Source organism: Actinia tenebrosa, unplaced genomic scaffold (genome assembly GCF_029948245.1).
Source record: "Actinia tenebrosa isolate PJP-AT-01 unplaced genomic scaffold, QUT_ActTen_1.0 PGA_scaffold0__85_contigs__length_37466705, whole genome shotgun sequence".
Lineage (NCBI taxonomy): Eukaryota > Metazoa > Cnidaria > Anthozoa > Actiniaria > Actiniidae > Actinia > Actinia tenebrosa.
Window position 1 is genome coordinate 14,002,126 of NW_028292569.1, and position 21,010 is coordinate 14,023,135.

General features: G+C 36.7%; 1 protein-coding gene across 1 annotated transcript in view; it reads left to right on the forward strand.

The window, feature by feature from the left end:
- Window positions 1-631: 631 nt before the first annotated feature.
- LOC116303504 (uncharacterized) overlaps window positions 632-21,010 on the forward strand; it is a 32,566-nt gene continuing 12,187 nt past the window's right edge. The window contains exons 1-29 of the mRNA XM_031713059.2: window positions 632-804; window positions 923-977; window positions 4,866-4,943; window positions 5,590-5,634; window positions 6,754-6,798; window positions 7,141-7,185; window positions 7,707-7,751; window positions 8,585-8,647; window positions 9,281-9,361; window positions 9,903-9,953; window positions 10,124-10,159; window positions 10,892-10,927; window positions 11,381-11,407; window positions 11,878-11,913; window positions 12,018-12,062; window positions 12,589-12,645; window positions 12,740-12,766; window positions 13,152-13,274; window positions 13,549-13,593; window positions 13,805-13,858; window positions 14,520-14,579; window positions 14,804-14,993; window positions 15,129-15,305; window positions 16,038-16,333; window positions 16,781-16,996; window positions 17,268-17,469; window positions 18,134-18,310; window positions 18,676-18,852; window positions 20,695-20,904. Of these exons, the coding sequence (XP_031568919.2) occupies window positions 794-804; window positions 923-977; window positions 4,866-4,943; window positions 5,590-5,634; window positions 6,754-6,798; window positions 7,141-7,185; window positions 7,707-7,751; window positions 8,585-8,647; window positions 9,281-9,361; window positions 9,903-9,953; window positions 10,124-10,159; window positions 10,892-10,927; window positions 11,381-11,407; window positions 11,878-11,913; window positions 12,018-12,062; window positions 12,589-12,645; window positions 12,740-12,766; window positions 13,152-13,274; window positions 13,549-13,593; window positions 13,805-13,858; window positions 14,520-14,579; window positions 14,804-14,993; window positions 15,129-15,305; window positions 16,038-16,333; window positions 16,781-16,996; window positions 17,268-17,469; window positions 18,134-18,310; window positions 18,676-18,852; window positions 20,695-20,904 (2,710 nt within the window). The 5' untranslated portion in view covers window positions 632-793. The remainder of the gene's footprint in view (window positions 805-922; window positions 978-4,865; window positions 4,944-5,589; window positions 5,635-6,753; window positions 6,799-7,140; window positions 7,186-7,706; window positions 7,752-8,584; window positions 8,648-9,280; window positions 9,362-9,902; window positions 9,954-10,123; window positions 10,160-10,891; window positions 10,928-11,380; window positions 11,408-11,877; window positions 11,914-12,017; window positions 12,063-12,588; window positions 12,646-12,739; window positions 12,767-13,151; window positions 13,275-13,548; window positions 13,594-13,804; window positions 13,859-14,519; window positions 14,580-14,803; window positions 14,994-15,128; window positions 15,306-16,037; window positions 16,334-16,780; window positions 16,997-17,267; window positions 17,470-18,133; window positions 18,311-18,675; window positions 18,853-20,694; window positions 20,905-21,010) is intronic.

A 21,010-nucleotide genomic window follows, 5' to 3' on the forward strand; every position in this document is an offset into this window, starting at 1 on the left:
TGATCCAAAATTCAAGGGTGTGGTCCTCAAATGAAGCTAGGATATTCAAGATTAGCACTTTAATGTCTTGGCTCACTATCTCCAGACAGGAGTTGGTCTGTTTTCGGAAGCATTCAAACCAAATTTTAACATCAAAAAGTATTTAAAAAAGTTAAGGAGTGTATTGATCAGGGGTCGTTACTCCGCCTTCCATTCATAAAGACCTCCAAATATGCACAGTCGTTGATGCGGCGACGACCAGCAGAGCAATTGAAAGGCTTTCCCTCTACATATCAAAGGACTATTATCAATAAGTTGTTTATCGAGCGAATAAAAATAGACTAGAAAACAACCGCAGCAGCACGCTGGCTCGAGAAAAAACGGAAACAGTTCATTCGCTAGTGTCCGAGATAAGCCCAAAATTTGAGCTTTTACTTTCCCGCGAAAATATTTGAGGCGAATGATAGCGTCTGGATATTGACAAATCTTTAGGACCTTTGTCGGAGAAACCGCTTCACACCTCCTGATATTTGTCGTGAATTTTGCAACTTCCTGTGAATCCATCCCGCCCTAGGTAAAAACTGTGATTTGACACCTGGATATTTGGCCTGTCAACCCGCAAGACTCTGATATTCAAGCCAGTACCAGCTAGTGTCGGATTGCATGACAGCTATCCAGCTTTCTTAGCACACTGACGAAGAAACGATACTCCTCAAATCTCCAGCCTTTTGTATCTCGGCTTTTCGATACCTTTGCTTCTGAATTCATGGTTTAAGCCGAATAGCTAGAACTTTTATTGGAGTAATTATTTAATATGAAGTTAAGGTGAGAGTTGTAAACTTTCTCTCGTCAAGAATATCTCTTAGGACTTGTGGTTGTGTTGGACAAACTTTACTTCTCGCGAACGAAGATAGCAACTCACCATCTCTATATTCTCTTCCAGGACGGTATTTCCGTGCCTACTCGGACTTCTATTAATTTGTCTGGATTATACACAGGTAAGAAAATGTTCTGTGGAAATACCGAGTTTGTTTTGAATGTATTTTGAAAAGGTGATTTGTGATTTGCAAGGCTTTCTCCCCGACAATCCATTCGCGTTTTGCGTGTAATATCGCGCGAGGGGGAGCAAACAACCTCACATGTCGATTTAGCGGTACGTTCGTGAAAAGAGGAACACCAGGTTATTCTAATATTAAATCACGAATTCTTTCTACCTACTTGCGCCTTTTCCTTCAGTATTTTCCATTTCTTAGTTGTTTTTTGTTTTTGTTTTTTGTTTTGTTTTTTTGCAATTGGCATTAATTTTCATCGAAAAATTTTATGACAAAGCATTTTTCGGTTTTAGGAAAAACTAAAGAGCTAAGCCAGTAACTCAGCATTGTTGATAAGTGTTGTTCTTTTTCTTCTTGAAAATCATACATTTTAGAGCACAAATATAAAGCTTTTGCTCATCGAAAAAATCCATTGAAATGTTACTTTGAAATGTTCAGCTTTACTGTACTGGAACAGTTTAAGGGCTTTCTAAAATGAGACTTATGAATGGATTTCTTAATTAACAAACACACACAACTAAAATCATTAAAATTCACAGAATTACACAAGTAATTGTATCATCACTCTACAATCCCATATAAGTAACTATTGTATTATTTTCAAATTCTCTTTCCTGTCCAATTTAAAGATTAATTTGGATCGTTTCCATTCACATTCTTTCAGGGGAAAACTATGACTTATAGAATCAGTCTAGTATAGCTTTGGGATGATATAATTAATCTGCAATAGGACTACATGTCTGTCCAATTCAGAAATAATTGAATTCAAAAAATTCCTCGGACTGCCAAATTAGACTCAGCCTCTTCCAATTTTGTCAGTCCTTGGATTTTTTTTTATCCATTATTTTCAAATTGGACAGCATGTAGTCCTATAACCTATACTTATCGCAGGTAATAAAAGTATTTTTGAACAAGTTCCAAGTATTTCTCAACAATAAGTTTCTATAGAACAGATAGAAGCTGAAATATTTAAGCAGTGACAGAGAAATTTGTTTCAAGCACCTCTTCTTAAATGCTTATTTTTTCATGATTTCTGTGCATTCCTTTGCTGAAAAACAATTACTATCAAATTACATTCAATCTATCAAGAAAAACTCCTTAAAAATATTGTCAGTATGAATAACGTAGAAGTCTATATTTTCAGTCGTTCAACCTTAATTCCAGCACTATTTCAAGTACTTTAATTTAGCCTTGTCTTGGCCTCTTGAAATCGTTTACTTTTAATGTGAATCATGTTTATCTAATCTGCAAGTACAAAAATACAAAAGCCTGCTTTTTCATCAACAACAAATTCATCTTTTAGGATTAGTTACACAGTATTAGTTACTTGATTCAATGGGTGCATGTTATTTTTCTACTTCAGAATTTAAAATAGATTTACTCTTTACTCCAAGTGGAGGAACTACTTTATACAGTAATGTATAGTATATAGTATCTATCATCGTTAAGTAATTTTGCAGACAGCTTTGAGAATATCCTCTTAAATGTTAATATTTGCGTCACAATATTTGACGTCAGTGACTTACTATGCATTATTTGGTTACGAGTCTCACTTTTGATAATAATTTTGATAATAATTTTAATAATTTGCTACGTCTGAGAATAGAACCCACCAATTAGATCATGAACATTTGTATTTTTTAGAACAATTCAAAAAAAAAAAAGATTTTATATTGATTTTAAGATCACTCACCCTCTCTCATCTCTCACTGCCAAAGGTCAACAAACACCTTGCTCATTTTTGAGTTATCAGAAAATTAGCCCTGATTTTCAACTAATCTTTTTTCTCACACATCTTGGATGAATAAGCCAATTGATCTTCAGTAAAAGAATTGACAGATATTAAATGGCTATTTTGAAAAGTCATATCATTTGCAGTCTGGGAATTTGTTTCTGGCATATCCTTTGCTATAACTGTGTATCTGCTGCTGGCTATATATTTGGTAAAAACATATTTGAGGTAGTATGTATGGTATGCAAAACTAGTACAAAGATTTTTATGTTCTTCATTATGACATTTGGACTTATGTCAGTGTGAACAAATCATTGTATCCCTAGCATTTAACATCCTTATTAAAACCTTTCAGTAGAAATGTAGTCACGATTCCATTATCTAGATTCTCAAATAACAACCCCTCCCCCCTTCTCAAATAAAAACGAGTTTATTTTGATAATGGCGAGGCCGTGTCTTCAAACAATGGTTTCAAGTTGAGGTGTTTGACCAAGATTCCTTAAAATCAAAGCATAGCTCAAGCTGATAGTTTCAAATGTTTCCCCCTTTAGTAGGTCAAGTACGACTAATAAACTTTGACTTCTTTTGGCAAGAATTTTGAAAAGGAAGGAAATCCTAAATGAATAGGAAGCACTACTTTTTAACCACTTTTTGTGTTTCCTTTATTTTAATTACCCTCTAAAAGAAAAACAAATAGAAAATAAAGTCATACTAACATAATAGAATAATACATAATAGAAAATGGCTTGAAGTATATGTGACTTGAAAAAAGGGGTCACCAAAATTTAATATTTTCATGCCTCACCCTCTGTACGAGGCACGTATAGCCCATATACTTTTATTACTACTGCAATAGACCAGTTTCTAATTCCGAATTACTGCTGTATCCTTGATTACAGATTCATTTACACAGGGGTAGGCTCACATCAATTATGTTTAATGCACAAATACCAACAGTAAAGTAAAGAATGCACAACTTACTTCAACCACACAAACGCTTTCAAACTCGACGGACCTTGACTGCAACACATAAATGTTTTGCACAAAATCGAGGCAAACCATATGAGTCTGTAATCAAGAAACACAGCGGTAATTTGGAACTCAATGGTTCTATTTCATATTAGGTAATAAAATCTTCATTTTTAACCTTTTTGTGGCGGCCATCCATGCATGGCATTGAAAGATTATTTTATTATCTGTTCACCCCTATTCCTCTTGTGACCAGACCAGATCACACCCTTAACCACAAAATTTAGATTAATTGATCTACCATGTACCTCTGCATTTATAAACACTTTAGCAATTCTCTTAATTACTTGATTAATTTTCCACAACATGTCTATTAAGAATTATCTAAAAATACAAAACCAGATCGTTGGAAAATTGATTGGAGGAAACCTAAAACCCAGACTTCCTGAATTATAGTTTGTTGTCTGGTTTTTATGATTGTACAATTATTAAAATAGGTTAAATTATGGCTCTCATTTGCCCCCAGGTTTTTAGTAGTTTCTAAAAAGAAGTTTTTGTTTTGAGGTGTGGTTTGAATGTCCCACCTTTTTCATACAGGTCGACTGGAGTGGGTGGAAAAGGTATTTTCTGCTCTCCGCACCCTGCAGATTAACAAATGAGCTTGTTGTCTGTCTCATCAGCATTTAGTGTTTATTTTAGTCTTAAAAAAATATATTGTGTTTGTTGTTTGCTTGGTTTTTACTTTGAAAATTTTAACTAATAACTGTAGACCCCTTGCATTGATGTCTTAGAGGAAAAAAACGTTGTTTTGTCCCCAGAACAATTCCTCTCTGGAATCGGTGTAACGGGTCAATTCTGAGGTTGAGAGAAAACTGGGTCGACTTGGCATTGCAGTGCATTGTGGGAATGTTAAGGAGAATATTTCCATCTTATTTATTTTATCCCCTAAAACAGTCCCAAGATGCACTACAACGCCATCCCAAACCATTTTTCCCCCTCAACCTTCGAATGGCTGATATAGTTTAATGAGAAAACCTTAAAGATGTTACCCTAGTACTCCTTACTTTGGTACAGTTGGTTTAAGTCAGAGTGGAATAGGAGTCCTCATTTAATCATTTTCTTTGTGTCTACAGGCACAGGGTTGTTCTGGAGCAAGCTGTCCTCCACATCCTGATGAATGTAATTGTATTAAAGGACGCAAAGGATCAAGGGTACGTTTGAGTGTTAAAGTATTGGCACCAGAATTGAAATGAGGTCATTATGATGGCAATAACAATGATGATGATGCATGGATGATGATGATTGTGTTGGTATTCGTTGTAAATCCCGATTAGATATTGATCGCACAATCATAGTGATGGTGGTAATGTCATTATTAATTGTTAGTGGTGATAATGATGATGGTCCTGTATAGTAGTGGTCGTATTGGTAGTGGTCTTGCTAGTGATTGTAGTGATGATTTTGATGGTGATGATTATACATGGATGGTAGGAATATCACTGAACTAGTGGGTAACTACCTTTTTTTGTGCAAAAAGTAAAAAAGCAACATTCAAAGTTGTCAAAAATGTGTCATGTGAAAGCAGTACATGATACAGCTATTTTTAACTCTGATCTGTGAAATAAACAGAAATTAATTTTTCCGAATTTAATTCCAAGGGTCTTTCGCCCGGAATAACCTCGTTCCCAAGCACTATAACTTATCTATATTTCTATATCTTCATGTATTTCATTAGTGCCATGCGGTCTACATATTCTCATCTGTGAAATAAACACTTAAGAAACAGTGATCGTCCAGCATATTTATGCACATTTGTTTACTGATGATTTACTGAAGATTTCTTGGGTATTTCTATAGGGAAGGCCTGGAGAACAAGGTCTGGAGGGACCACAAGGAAAACAAGTGAGTTCTATTTCTGGATATCGAATGATAAGTATTGTCATTATTGGATCAAAGTATATATAAAAGATTAGACTTTAAGATGAGAGCCCTTATCAAAGTCCACATTCCACAATACAGCCTTTGAATTACTGCTTTTTTATAAACATGCAAACTTGGTAGTTTCAAGCCAATTTATACTGAAATTCAGTTTCTTGCTGCTGTCAATCAAAACAAATCAGTCGGTACCTTTCATATTTTTTGACTGGAAGCAGCGAAAAGCCAAATTTCAAAATGCAGCTCTTAGCTACCGAGTTCGCATGTTTATGTAAATAGCATTAATTCAAACTAATCAGTTGATTCCTTTCATATTTTTGACTGGCGGCAAAGCATGCAGCTACCAAGTTTACATGTTTACGAAAATAGCAGTATTAAGGTCTTGAGCAGCAGTTCAAAGTTTGAATGGTTAGAGATCAGAATGATAGCCACACATGGTGTGACCTTTGACATTTCATGCATTCATTGGATTCTTGTCGTCTTTATTCATAAATACCTTGCATATTTTGCTGAGAATTTCTTACATTCTTTTAATGTTTCCTTGCTTATGTTGTGCACATGTCTTATGTATGCCAGCATTTGAGTTGAAGCAGATACAGTACTGGGATATCACTTTTGTTGTTTCCTTTCATTTCATCTTTCATTCATTCTTTCATTTTGACCCTGAGAGTCTTTGAGCTTCATATACTGTATGAGTGATGGCTACCTACCAATTAGTTGCTATAACCCAATGCTTTCATTTTGTAAGAACTTCATGTAAATCATTTCATAGCCTAGATACAGCAGCCCAACTTAAACTCTGGTTAAGACTAACTGTCAATCAGGCAAAGATCTCTTTTTCTAGGACCTTGCATAATTGGACAATTATATATAGTAGGCTGTGAATGGTTGCTATATCAAATCATTCTTACACACATTCTGATTGGTCTGGTCTGTGTGCTTGCAGCAGAGTGTGATAAATATGCAGCAAAATTATAAATCAAAAATTTCACAGCTATCTGTCAAGAGATAAGCCATGGTTGGCCATGGCATTTTGCAGATAGAGCAAGTTATTTTCATTTCATTAATTCTGCTATTGTTTTTTAGGGCCTGCCTGGACCTGATGGACTCGAAGGACCAAAAGGAGTGAAGGTATGGGAGGGGAGGGAGGAACCATTCATTATTCATATGTGGAGGTAGGAGAGGGGCAATTGTTTCGGTTCGCAGTTTGTCTGGTACCCAGAACCCAAGTTCCATAATGCATCATAGAAGGGGCACAGGGTACCCAATCTCTAAACAGTCCAAGTCCTAAACATGGTGACTGTTTCATTGTTATTTATATCTCAAGGGATTTTGAGTTATGTAGTTTGCACCCCAAGAATAAAAACTGACCTTGTCGCTGCCACACCTGCTCCAATAAATCTATCCCTTAATGATCTATTAGTCATCATTGTTTGTGCATTATTTCATTTTTTCCCCATTATTATTATCCAGGGTGAAGCTGGAGGTCAAGGTCCAACAGGACCCCAGGGAGAAAGGGTAAGTATCATTAAAGCATATACCATATGACTGTGAAATCTCGAAGATACAAATGTAATAGTCAAAAGGATCTAATGGAATAAACATTGAGAGAAAAATATAAAATATGCCCTTGACGGGACTCAAACCCACTACTCTTTGATTTCTAGTCTGCTGTGTTAAAACAAATACTTCTACTCAATGTACTCGAAAGATGTTTTAATGAAGGTTTTATTTCTGATTCCCACTGACTCTCATGTGCACTGTCTGTCTAGCAAAGTCTATTTCTCTGGCACAGAAGTTCCCTGAGATTCCTATTTGAATTTTTCAGAGCTTTGGTTTGTAAATGCATTTGTATCCTATAGCCTATATAATGTCTCCAAGCAGTTTGGCCATTTTTATCAACTTCAAATGCTTGTAGAAAGTCAGGCAATTTTTTTAAAATGAAAGTTATTGATTTTCATGGAGTTCCATACATGATTTTTATATGAGCACTTTAATGAGTTGTGCTGTAATATTTTTCTTTTAATTTTAATTTTTAGGGAATGGTTGGTGTTCCTGGATTTGCTGGAAATAATGGAGTTCCAGTAAGTAGGGAGAATAGTTATAAATTTCATAATCTTCTGTGTATTGTAGAGCATTTTCACTCATGTGAGAAGACAGCTATATTGGTGTTCCAATCAATAGAAGATCTCTTATCCCAAGTGCCTTTGTGAAATTATTATTGCTTTATATGCATCTTTTTCTAATGATACTTCTGCTACTACTAATACCAATACTAAGGTGTTGCTTTAGCATTCCATAAAGATGTTTTCGCCTTATTTGACAAATAAAAGTAGCCAGTTGTAAATTACTCAGGAAGTACCCCAGTATTTTTAAGAGTATCTTTAAATTTATTGAAGAATTTAGAAATAGATATCGCTAAAAGGCATGAAGTACACTCTACTTAAGTGCAATTGATTTTTCAATTTTGGAAAAAAATCTTATTTTAAACTGTTTAAATGAAATTTTCATATATCTCACTTGCAATTCTGGAACACTAGTGAATCATCGTCTGGATGCTGCTATTGTTGGCATGGTAGGATTGTTATAGAGTGAAGGCATTTAACCTGTGAAATAAAAAATACTAGTCAACGTGTAATAGTCAAATAGACACAAAAGAAGACAAGGCAATAGACCTATCCCGAATTCGCTTGACTGGTCACGAAACAATGGTTTCAAGTCGAGGTTGAACTTGATGAATAAAAGGATCAAGTTTAATCTTGACTTCAAACCATTGTTTTAGTGGTCAGTCAAGTGAATTCAGGATAGGTCTATTAGGGTCTACTATTGTGTCTAATATCTATTTCACAGGTTTAATGACTTCACTCTATAATTAATGATGAAAAGAGATTTAATCAATTTACTTTCAATATTTCAGGGTGTCCCAGGCATGAGAGGTCCAAAAGGATTCTTTGGATTGTGTGGCTGTAAAGGAGAAAAGGTTTAAGAACTGCTCATTTCTTTGCCAATATATCTATTTTTTTGGCCAGGATTTACTTTAATCTTGCAAACACCCTTAACAATATGCTTTTTGCTATCCACATATTAGTGCGATTTTACTTGGCCAGGAAAAAAGCCGAAAAAGTATAACCTACTAATGGACAATATTTCCATTATTTCCTCTTGTTTTACTTTAACTGTAAAACAGAAACTTGTCACTGCTTACCACCACCGCAAAGTAAAGCAGTGGCGCAGCTCAAAGCTGTTGAACTGAAAGCATGTGAGAGTACCTCTGGCATCTGCTATTTCATCCCTAAGTACTGCTCTAACCAGCTTGAATTAGTAAGGGTAGATTTGAGAGGAGGGAGGAAAAGCCAGAGTACCTGAAAAACCCTTGGAGTCAGAAAGAGAACTAACCAACTCAGCTCACATAGGTTTACTGGGATTCAAACCCTGGACTTCAGAGGTGAAAAACAAGCATCATAATCATCACTTTTTATTAGTTATCTTACAGGCCAAATAAAATCACTCTGCCTCTTTTGCTTTACTGTTCCTCTTCCTTATGACTGATGCCAACACACTGAAAAATATCTTGGAATATCAAGTCTGAATTTGTGATATTTTTATATGTTAGGGTTATGAAGGCATTGATGGCCCTGACGGCCCTCCTGGACCCCCTGGTCTGCCTGGAGATAAAGGTTATCGAGGGCAACAGGTACCATAAAATAACAGAACAGTATTGTCTACATAGGCATCATAAACACATTAGACATTTAATGGAGACATATTAAAGACCTTTAGCACAACATTCTACATACGTGATACTCGCCGCAATTCTCAAACTGCAGTTCGACGTCTGCAGTTTTCCGTCAAACTTTTGACTTTGCATATATGTATGTCTAAAATTTTAATTTTATTACAAAAAAATTATTTTTAAAAAAAATAGTGAAATTAAATATATGATGATGCAAATAAGGTTTACAGTTTGGACGCCTATGCACTGACTCACCTACCCCAAAATAGCTTTCATATAAAATCAAATTAATGCATATGTGAGTTCCTTGTAATTCAGTGAAATTTCGAAAATCTTAATGATGAAAAAAATATAATTTGTCTTGGTTTTTAGCTCTCTTTGCAATTTTTAATGAAATTTAAATGTCCCTTAAATGAACGTGTATGATGCTTTTATTATTCTTTGTAATTTTTGCAATGATAATTGATGATTGATAAAAATAATTGATATTTCTATTTAATAGGGAGAACCATACAAAGGAACAGTTGATGGAACACTTATTAAAGGCTCTATGGTAACTAATAAGAAGCCACAATTTTTCCTAGGGATAGTACAGTAGAGTTCCACTATCTCATTTTGCAATTGCTAGGCCTCACCACATTAGTCTCCAGAAGCATCAAGCACAGCTATTTTTTGTTTCCATTTATGATTCAAGCTTATAAATTTATTATTTTTGCATTTTAGGGTGAACGTGGCCCACTAGGACCTGCAGGACCAAAGGTACAGACCTGTTTAATTTCGAAAAGTTGTTCTTGGGAAGCCATTTGAGTGGTAATTTTTGAGGAGCTAATTAGCATCACTCACTTAGAGGAAACTTTGTGTCAATTTCTCAGGATACCTACTTAGGGACGGACCATTAGATTTTTGAGGTGGGGTGGGGGTTGGGCAATTCACCCAACCCCCCACCCCCCTCAAAAATCTAATGGTCCGTCCCTTAGTACAGCAAGCCAATGTAGTGTCTCTCAGGATAAACCATGCTCCAGAATATTTATTGATGCAAATTATAACTTTTGATACCATATTTGGAATTATGAATTGTTTTCAAGGGTAGTGACTTCCCTAATATATGAAACTTCTCAATGAATTTCGTGACTTCTAGGGGAGACTTCCTATTTCCTTCAATCAAGCATTTCAGATATCTGTCTTCTTATCTAGTTTTTGGAATTTTTGAAGTAAGAGGATGTGATTAACTGGGAAGGGATTTGTCAAGAAAAAAGTTAAATATTCTAGAGAATTGTACAAAAGAAACACTTATTGACAGGAGGCCAATTTAGTCAGTGTCTTTCGAGAAAGCCAGTGTAGTGTCAAGTGTAGTGTCATTAACTTGAAGATGATTAATTTCTTCTACATAGCATGCTATCTCTGTTTGTCATTTTTACATATGCTGCTCACACTCAAGTTAATATAGTGTAGTTAAAATTTGGTCATGCTTTGTTTCTTCTTATTTAAAAGGGACCACCTGGACCAAGTGGTGATTATGGACAATCTGTAAGTATATTACCTAGAAATGCTTAGCTCTGCCAATATTCAAAGCCTGATTAGCACTAACCCACACTAGGTTAGATCAGTTGGTAAGAGCGTCAATCAGTTGTGTGGGAGGTCGTGGTTCTAGCCTCAGCCGGACCAACATTCAAGGTCTTAAAAAAAACTTAGGAGAAGGTGCTGCCTTTGTAATCGCATCTACAAATGGTTAGAACTTCAATTCTCTTCAGACAAGGACTTCAAACCTTAGACTCCATCTGTATTCACTATATAACCCTGTATAACTTCAGTGCCCTTGCTAACACTACAGGGCCCATATTATGTTGTGGTGTCCCTCTCCTCATGATAAATATTTAATTTGAAATGAAACCATTTTTTACTAATATGATGAGGATAACAAACTAATTAATCAGTGTTTGTTAGCTTTGTATTTGATCTTGAAATGTTTTCTTTTTCCAGGGAATGATAGGGCCCTCTGGTCCAGTGGTAAGTTTGAATAAATAATAACTGACTGGAAAACTGATGTGACAAACCTGATTGACTGACTAATTGGCTGACTGATGGACCGATCAATTGACTGACTGATTGAGTCACTGACTGTAGTGTGAATGAGTGATCGATTGATCAATATTTTAATGAAGAAATAGAAAATGTGTGTGCTTGCTGTGTGCAGTTCATAAGCACGTTGAGGTTGGCAGAACGAGAGAGAAGTGTTTGGAGAAGCACAACACTTAGAACAGTGCTTCTTGACAGTTCTTAAGTGTTCTGCCAATCCATAAGTGCTTTATGACTTCACACAGCACAGCACAGCAAGCAAGTTTTTTTCTTTTATAATATTTAAATTACAATAACCCTTATTTAACTGAATGACGCAACTAAAAGTGCAAGTGAATGCTGTGTGCACAAATCAGAATGCAAGGTTTATAACAGTTATTTTATAATGATATTTTTTTCAGGGTCTACCAGGACCTGAAGGTCGCAAAGGCCCAATTGTAAGTAGTTACCTTTAGTGGCAATCGTTTTTTGTGTTTTGAAAATAAACTCTTATCCAATGCTATGACCACAAATAATCATTGTTGTTTTTTTTGTCTTCTAGGGTGAACCAGGCCTTCCTCCCATTCCTGGTTTACCTGGAGATATTGTAAGTAATAATATACTCTAGATTCAATTTCTCTTTTGCTCAGATCTAGAGTTAGCCTTAATTTTGTGTAGATATTCATGTGTGAATTCAGTGAAGGTTTGTGAAATTTCAAAGTGTTTATATTTTTGAAGTTGTGCATTCTTTACTTTAGCACTGGTATTTGTGAATATTCTGCACTGAAATAAGGCTAACCCTGAGTAAATGAGTCTGCGCCATTCAAGGAACACAGTCCCGCGGGGGGGGGGGGGGGGTACTCCGCCAGAATTTGGGTAGGGGTGTTCTGTTGGGATTCTGAAAGGGGTACCCTGTTTATGATAAATAAACTAAAATTTGTGGACCCTGTTTATGACAAAAGATATAATTTATTGCACTGAGTTCCTGTTTCAACTATCATATCATCTTGTGTATCGTTTTTTTACGACCATGATAACCAGTTTCAGTCCTTGCATTTTTCATAAGAACAATAACCCTTCCAATGTACTCTTCCATACTTCTTGATTTTTGACTCCAAACAACAATTTTACAGGGAGATCCAGGTGATCCAGGTCCACCAGGAGAACTGGAGTTTCTTGGCCTTGAAAATGTAAGTAGGGATCATACAAAATCAACTTCAAAAAATTTGTGTAAAAATTATAAGATAATATAGCTAAAGTTTGTGCACTTAAATTCTTTTTTAGGGAGAAATTGGAGAGCAAGGCCAACCAGTAAGTGATAAAGAATATTGCCTCTTTGAAGCCTAAAAATATTATATCATTTTCACCACTAAAACAGCAGTTCACCACACAAATTTGCAGAGGCTGTGGTACTGAGCTGTTATTCTGGGAGAAATGTCACTGAAGGGGAGCTGAGTAGGATTAAGAATCCATCTAGCACTGATTTGTATGGCAGACATAGCAAATGAGGCTAAAACCTAAGATTTTCTTAGTTAAATAGGCAGCTACATATATGCCAACCTGGGGTATGCAAAGTGCTTCTTGCTTTTGTATTACACCTAAAAAGCATGCTAAAATTCTGTGCTTACTTGTTTCATGGCTTTTTTATGGTGAAAATAGTTATCCAGTTTAAGATCATTATGATACTTTTTTAAAGGGAAATCAGGGTAGGCAAGGAGAAAAAGGTGAGTCATATGGCGATCGTCCTGGCCCACCAGGAATACCAGGTGCACCTGGAATAAAAGGAGAGTATGGAGAACCTGGCAAACCAGGACAAAGGGTGAGTTTCAGTTCTTATTTCTTCTTCTCTCCTTAACCTCCCTCCTTCCTTTACTTTCTTCCCTTCTATTCAGTCTTTCTCTCCTTTCTTCCCTCTTTCCTCTGGGCCCCTCCCCCTCAATCTCTCCCCCATTTATTTCCTCATCCATTTCCATTTTATTTCTTCTTTTTATGTGGAGTACCTTAAGGTTCAAGCCTTGGGTCTTGAAAAACTGCTGAGGTATTCTCTAAAATTCTGAATAAACCTTTTCATTTCTATCAATCTTATTTTCCAGGGATCAAAAGGCAGAAATGGTCCTGATGGCCCTCAAGGCAAAAGAGTGAGTAAAACATTTCGTGTGTCAAAAGATAACTTTTTAAATAAAATAATACAACTTCTTCATACCCTGCTTCCCTCCAGAACCCATCCTTGAGCTCCATGATACAGTTATTCTCACCATCTCTTCTCAGGATATGTGCCAGCCTGTTCCATCTCTATTTTGGTAATGATTAATTATCATTTATTTTATTATTCTCTTGTGTGTTTTACAGGGAGATACAGGAACCCAGGGAGGACAAGGCCGAGCAGGACCACCTGGACCTATTGTACGTAGCACTCCAGCATATCATTTTAATCTTTAATTGAGCCTAGCTGTTTCACCAAGTGAAAACCAATGACATTCAAAGCCCCTATAATACCCAAAATAAAATAAAAACTTAGTAGTTGCTTCACATCCCTGATTCTAGGTGGAATCTAGAAAATGTTGATTCTTATTGAGGTACATATAGGAAAGATAGAGAATCTGGAGAAAAACCTTGAACCATGACTGAGAGGCAACAAGCAATAGTCTTCTTCACAGTTCCCTGCACCATCATGAAAGGTAGCTGTGCCTTTGAATCAAAGCAAGATGAACGGTGAGCTTGCAATGATAGAGACCTTTTTTAACACCTTGGACAACTGTTCACATGCCTCTATCATTTCAAGCTCACCGTTCATCTTGTTTCAATGCAAAAGCACTGCCTTTCAAGATGGCACAGGGAACTGTAAAGGGAACTATTCTGCAAACATGTTCAATGATTTTGGGAATGAAATAGATTAGGGTTGCTGTAGTGAGAGACAAACACACACAGCTACACCAACCACCATTAGGATTTTTCATATTTTTTGTTGTTGTTGTTGTTGTGTCAAATGTAAAGGATCACGATTTCAATTTTAGTTTTCCACACTTTTTCTTGATATTTGATATTTTTGACTGTTCATTTCCAGGGTAATGTTGGTCGACCAGGCCCAGAAGGTCCTCCCGGAATTGTTGGACCTAGAGGAAAGGTAAGTCATTTAAAAATGAAATATGCTGACTCGTGTTAAAATAATAAAATAACATTTTTCGATATGTCACTCAGTACAGCTGCAACACAGATTTCTCTTGCCTCTCTTGATCAAAGATATTTTTTTGACTGGCAGTAATGGAAAAAAACAACAAATTTCAACAGGCAACATGCAACTAAACCTTATAGAAGATGTTATTAAATCCTGTGCATTTTGTTCTCAAGGGTGGTGTTCCTGGCCCAAAGGGCATCAAGGGAGCAAATGGCACAGTTGGATATCAAGGGCCTCGGGGAGACACTGGTTCAGAGGGATTACCTGGTCCTGACGGGCCTATTGGCCTTGGTCAATATGGTCCACCTGGAGAACTTGGTGACCAAGGACCACCTGGTCCTCAAGGCCCACCTGGTGTACCTGGTAAGATTTGGCTGTATGGGCGAAGGGAAGGGAGAGTTCTGGGAGTATTTTTATATTGTTGATTTGAAGTATGGGATTTGTAGAGGATTGTTTTAAGATGAGTTAGTTAATAAATTGTTATATGCTGGTCATCAGGTGTCATTGGAATGAATGGTCCAATGGGAGTTAAAGGAAATGAAGGACCCAAAGGACAACCAGGACCAAGAGGTGACCCAGGCAAACAGAGTGATGGAGCAAGGGGTATGAATGGAGCTCCTGGTCCCAAAGGGTACAAGGGTCCGATGGGCGATCCTGGTCTAGAAGGACAAAAAGGTCAGTATGAGGCATTATGTGTCGACTGGCATGTAGTAGATAGGTGGAGATGATTGCCATTATCTTCATCTTCTTTATCAACATCATCATATTCTCCACCACCATCATCATATTCTCCACCACCATCATATTCTCCACCACCATCATTATATTCTCCACCACCATCATATTCTCCACCACCATCATCATTTCTCCACCACTATCATCATTTCTCCACCACTATCATCACATTCTCCACCACCATCATCACATTCTTCACCACCATCATCACATTCTCCACCACCATTATCACATTCTCCACCGCCACCATCACATTCTTCACCACCATCATAACATTCTCCACCACCATCATACCATTCTCCACCACCATCATAACATTCCTCCACCACCATTATCACATTCTCCACCGCCACCATCACATTCTTCACCACCATCATAACATTCTCCACCACCATTATAATTTTCAACACTACCAACAGAGCAGTATCATATGACAGTCAGTAGCCCAGTCCTTTGCTAAATAGCAAATTATTTATGTCATGAATTTAACTGCAATGTTAATTAATCAATATAAGATTTTGTATTGCTCTTATGGAGCCAGCCAATAAGAGTTTAAATTACATTTCAAAAAATATATAAATATTTTTATTTTTATTTTAGAGTACCCCTCTGTAAATCAATTCCCAGTGAATTTGGCTTAATCATTATAGGATTATTTATTCTTTTCTATAGCTGAACCACCATTTTGCCCTGAGGGATCTTGTCCACGGCCACTCAAAGGCGAACAAGGTGCCACAGGAAATGTTGGTGAACCTGGACCTGAAGGAGATCGAGGAAAACTAGGAGCCAAAGGACTGAAACAAAAATGCCCTAAATGTCCCAGTGGACCCCCAGGTCCAAAAGGAGATAGTGGTCCCTCAGGTTTACCAGGAGGCAAAGGCGAAAGAGGTGTTGATGGCCCCCCTGGAAGGCAAGGACAAGTTGGTAATCCTGGACTAAATGGAATAGATGGGCCTCCTGGACCTAAGGTATTGTAATAGTTCATTTGAAGTTAACATTCTTTTTTCAAGGGGGTTGGGGGTGATTGAAAAAAACAGGACAACAGAAAACCTACCAAATCTTACGTGCCTGCCATCTCTATGTTTTGAATGTGTATTTGGTTATATTCACCAATTCTGAGAACATCCAAAAATAACCATTCCGGTGGGAAATACATTTTGTACCCATAGTACATACACCCTATCACATTCTTGCCTATGAAAGAATTAAAAAATCCAGGAAATACTGTAGCACTTCTAAGAACAGGATATTATTTGGTTGCCGTAAATCCCCTATTTAGCCCACTGGGGAGCTTCTGGAACTACACAATATGTTCATACGTGCTTATTTTACATGTATATTTTGTGTTTCTTAAGTGACAATACCTCCCATCCCTCAAAATCCTGGTTATAAGTTAATGCCACTTTATTCTTCAGGGTGTAAAAGGAGTACCTGGAATACCAGGTCGTCCTGGACCTAAAGGTGAGAGTGGACAAAGAGATGGAGATGAACCTTTTGTAAGTCCAGGCCTACCTGGTGACCGTGGACCACCTGGTGAACAGGGTGCACGTGGACTCCCAGGCCCTATTGGAGTTGATGGTAATCAAGGGCCATTTGGAGATCCAGGGCCAAAAGGACGCCCAGGAGCTCAGGTAATTATTGGCCTTTTGGAAAGTCTTATTCTATAATTCTTTGAATTTGCTTCCTGGTTAAACAACATCAGTTTTCACAGTCCTTCTGACTTTAATCTAAAGCCTGGAGGTTGAGAATTAATGCATTGAATTATCCAGTATCTGATCCATTAGGAAGTAGCAGTAATCCTAGTGACTTTTTCAATTCCCACTTTGTTTCATACCATGTCCATTGTTGTATATTGTATCTTATTTGGAATTGCCTCTTCACTAGTCAATTTGTATCCTACAGGGAGACCCTGGAAGAGATGGCTTTCCTGGTCAAAGAGGAAACCCAGGATTCCGAGGACCTAAGGGAAAAAAAGGAGATAACCCAGACATAGTACCAATAGATGAGTTTGGACCGAAGGGAAATCCAGGTCCAGTTGGGGGTCCAGGAAGTATTGGTGAGAAGGGAATCAGAGGTGAACCGGGAACTGGACCACCAAAACCACGTAAGTCACAAAAATTGATAAAGAGCATATATTCTAAAATCCTAATTATGATCATAGAGATAACAAATAGCTTTGGTCACACCCTTATGGGCACCCTTAAATCAACAGCCTTCATAACTGGCAGATTTTTTTTAGACTCTTCCCTACCTCTAGAAAGTTTTATAAGAAAACCAAGAACCTTCACTCATTCATGGAAAATCTCAATGGGGTGGCATTGGTGGCATTCGCGGCTAACACGTCATCTTTCACCTCTGTGAGTCCAACTAGTCAGGTCATTGGTTGGAGCACTGCAGTCGATACGCATGTAAATTGAGTTTGTTTGATGTGTTGTTCTCTCCTATGCTACGAGGGTTTTCTCCGGTTTCCTCCCTCCGTAAAAATTGATATGTGAGTTAAGCGTTGTGTGCATAGAATATTGAATGAAGTGGTAGTGGGTGTGCGCGAAAAGTGTCCCCAATTAGTGCAAAAGCACTAGAACAACTAGATACTTAAATAAAGATATTTATTTATTTATTTTAATGACACAGACCTTCTCTGTTGAGGTATATCTCATTTTCTATATTAATATAGATTTATGCCATGTGTTTTCCATACCATAAAGAGGAAAACTTTTACAAGTCCAATTATGATTGTCTATAAACTAAGTCTTTTTTCTTTTTATCAGAATTATTAAAAGCCAAAGGTGTAAAAGGAGATGCTGGTGCTCAAGGTAAGCAAGGACCAAAAGGGGACAAAGGTAATGCTGGCAATAATGGTACTGCTGGACCCAGTGGTGAAAATGGCATTCCAGGTCTTCATGGTGCTAATCTTCCTGGACCTCCTGGACTTATTGGAGAAGAAGGTAAGCTGAACATCGGCTTCATTGTTATTATCATTCTCAGCTTTATGTCATTATCATCCTTATTGTTTCACTACCATCACTGATACCATCATGGTCGTCACAATGGACTACATCTAGGATATAGAGTTATAATAGATAAAGGTGATCAATGTGGAGTCTCTGAGCGTAATATTGACTTTTATATATTTGCCCACTATGTGCCACACAATGCCTTGCAATCCAAGATGGCACTGTATTGTTGAATTAGTCTATTTCCTTATCTCCAGTTTTACGACTTACATCAAGCATGTATCTTCATCATTATCATCATCATTATCATCATCATTATCATAATTGATGACTGATTGTTCATTCAATGTTTTCAGGTGCTTTTGGATTTCGTGGACCTCGTGGTCCACTTGGGATGAAAGGTAATATGGGAGCAACTGGTAACCCTGGCAACCCTGGTCTTCCTGGACCACCAGGAAGAAAGGGAGAACCAGGTAATTCTATTCCAGGCCCACCTGGAGAAGCAGGAGCATTTGGACCAAATGGAACTAAAGGTTAGTCATTTGGATAGCTTATTTACTCTATTAATATATCTTTAAGCTGAGCTACAAACAGCCCATTTATCATGCATATGTAATGTAATTAAAACTATAGTACTATTGCCGGTTTTCACATGACGTCATCAAAACATAAAAATTTGAACTATTGATGGTATAAACGCATTTCTCAAATATGGTTTAGAAATCAGTGTTATAAGTCACGAGAAAAAATCTCGAGTCATTTCGATGTTTGGTTCTCGAGTTATGAAGGTAGAGTTTGTGTCACGCAATACTGTCACTTCTATCTAAATAGCGATCAAAATAGTAAAATAATTTACTCTAATTGAAAGATTTTCCCTTAGACGCATTTTAAATATCTATTTAAAGTATATTTAAGTGAAATATAGTCAAAATTATTAAATATTTCATCATCTTAAGCCTTTGAAATTTCGTCCGCCATGATGGTGTACCAACTTGGAACACCAAGATGGCCGCTCCATACATTTTAACCAAAAATTGCGTCATGTTTACTCGCCTATAGTTCCGCAACGAAATATTTTACAACCTCGAAATATGGCCAGAATATGTAGTTTTGATCGCTTTACAAGATTATGAAACTTGTATTTCATTATAATGCGAATTTACGCTTTTGAAATTCATGATGACGTAGGTGAAAACCAAGAATACTGTACTTCATTGTTGTTAAATTGTTAAATATTATGTTCAAGCAATTAAGGCTCAGAAATGCCCATAAAAGGCCTCATAAACAACACTGGGTCCTGAATGAAATTAATGATGGTTTTGAATAAATGCTGGTGCAACCTGATGGTAAATTATGCTGATGATTAATCATTTTACAACTTATAGTACACTCAACAAAATTACTCGACTCTGATTGGTCGAGAGGAGTACAATTATAGCGTTAATTGTACTCCGTAGGAGTACCGAATTAAGTCACTATGGCAACACGGCCAAAACAATGTCAAAACAATTATTTTCTATCATTTTGTACTTAAAAAACATAAATAAGATTTTAAAGCCGTAAGAACTAATCTTTTTTATGCATTTCACTTGCGCGATGGACTGAATAGACAAACATGAACGGCGTCGCTTCGCATTTTTTACTGAAATTTTGTTGAGTGAACTATAAACAAAAAATCACACGATCTTCTCGTACAATTTGGAATTAATAGACACTCGTAATGTTTTGAAAGTTCTTTAATTGCACTCGCCTAAAGCTCATGCAATTACAAGAACTTTCAAAACATTATTCGTGTCTATTAATTTCCAAATTGTACTCGAGATCGTGCGATTTCCTATACTTATTTCATGAAAGTATATATATTATTTTTTAATGCTCTTTCATAAGATCTTTTTGGAGACAATTTGAAGATAATTTGGATAAATACTTTCACAGGGATATTACTGTAACCTTGAAAGATGTTTTTCTATATTCTTTTGAAGAAAATTATCAATAATTATTAATTGGATATATTAATAAGGATGGGGGCTTTTACAGGGCTATTACTATAACCTCCAAAGATTTTTTCCCTGGTATTTTTGAAAAAATGTTGGAAAAAGTGACAAAATGTTGCCTTCCTTTAAGATGTTTAAGGAATGGATCAAATGAAAATATCAAACATATTTATATATTGCAAAGAAGAATCACTGATCTTCTATCAAGTATAAGCTGTGGAACAACTTTTGTCTCTGACAACAAGATCTTCTAATAATTATATAAATAATATGAAAAGTGGGAATATATTTTGATTAATGTTAGTTTTGATTGATAAAGAAATTTAACCCAAGTCTAGTTAGTAATCTTTCTCATTCCCACTTATTTTTCACATTTCTCAGGACCGCCAGGTGATCCAGGTCCCCTAGGTAGACCAGGTTTACCTGGAGCAAAAGGTGAACAGGGACCAATTGGACCCACCGGTCCACCTGGCATCGGAGAAAAAGGAACCCAAGGATTCCCAGGTAGCAAAGGATCAAAAGGAGAACCAGGTGATAAAATCAGTGGAATTCCTGGTAATCCTGGGATTATGGGTCTTCCTGGAACTCCAGGTAAGAATTCAGCTTTTGGTATTCTAAAAATGAATGATTGTATTTTACGTTTCGCAGGATGTATTGTATTCATGGTGTTGCTGGATGTATTGTATTCATGGTGTTG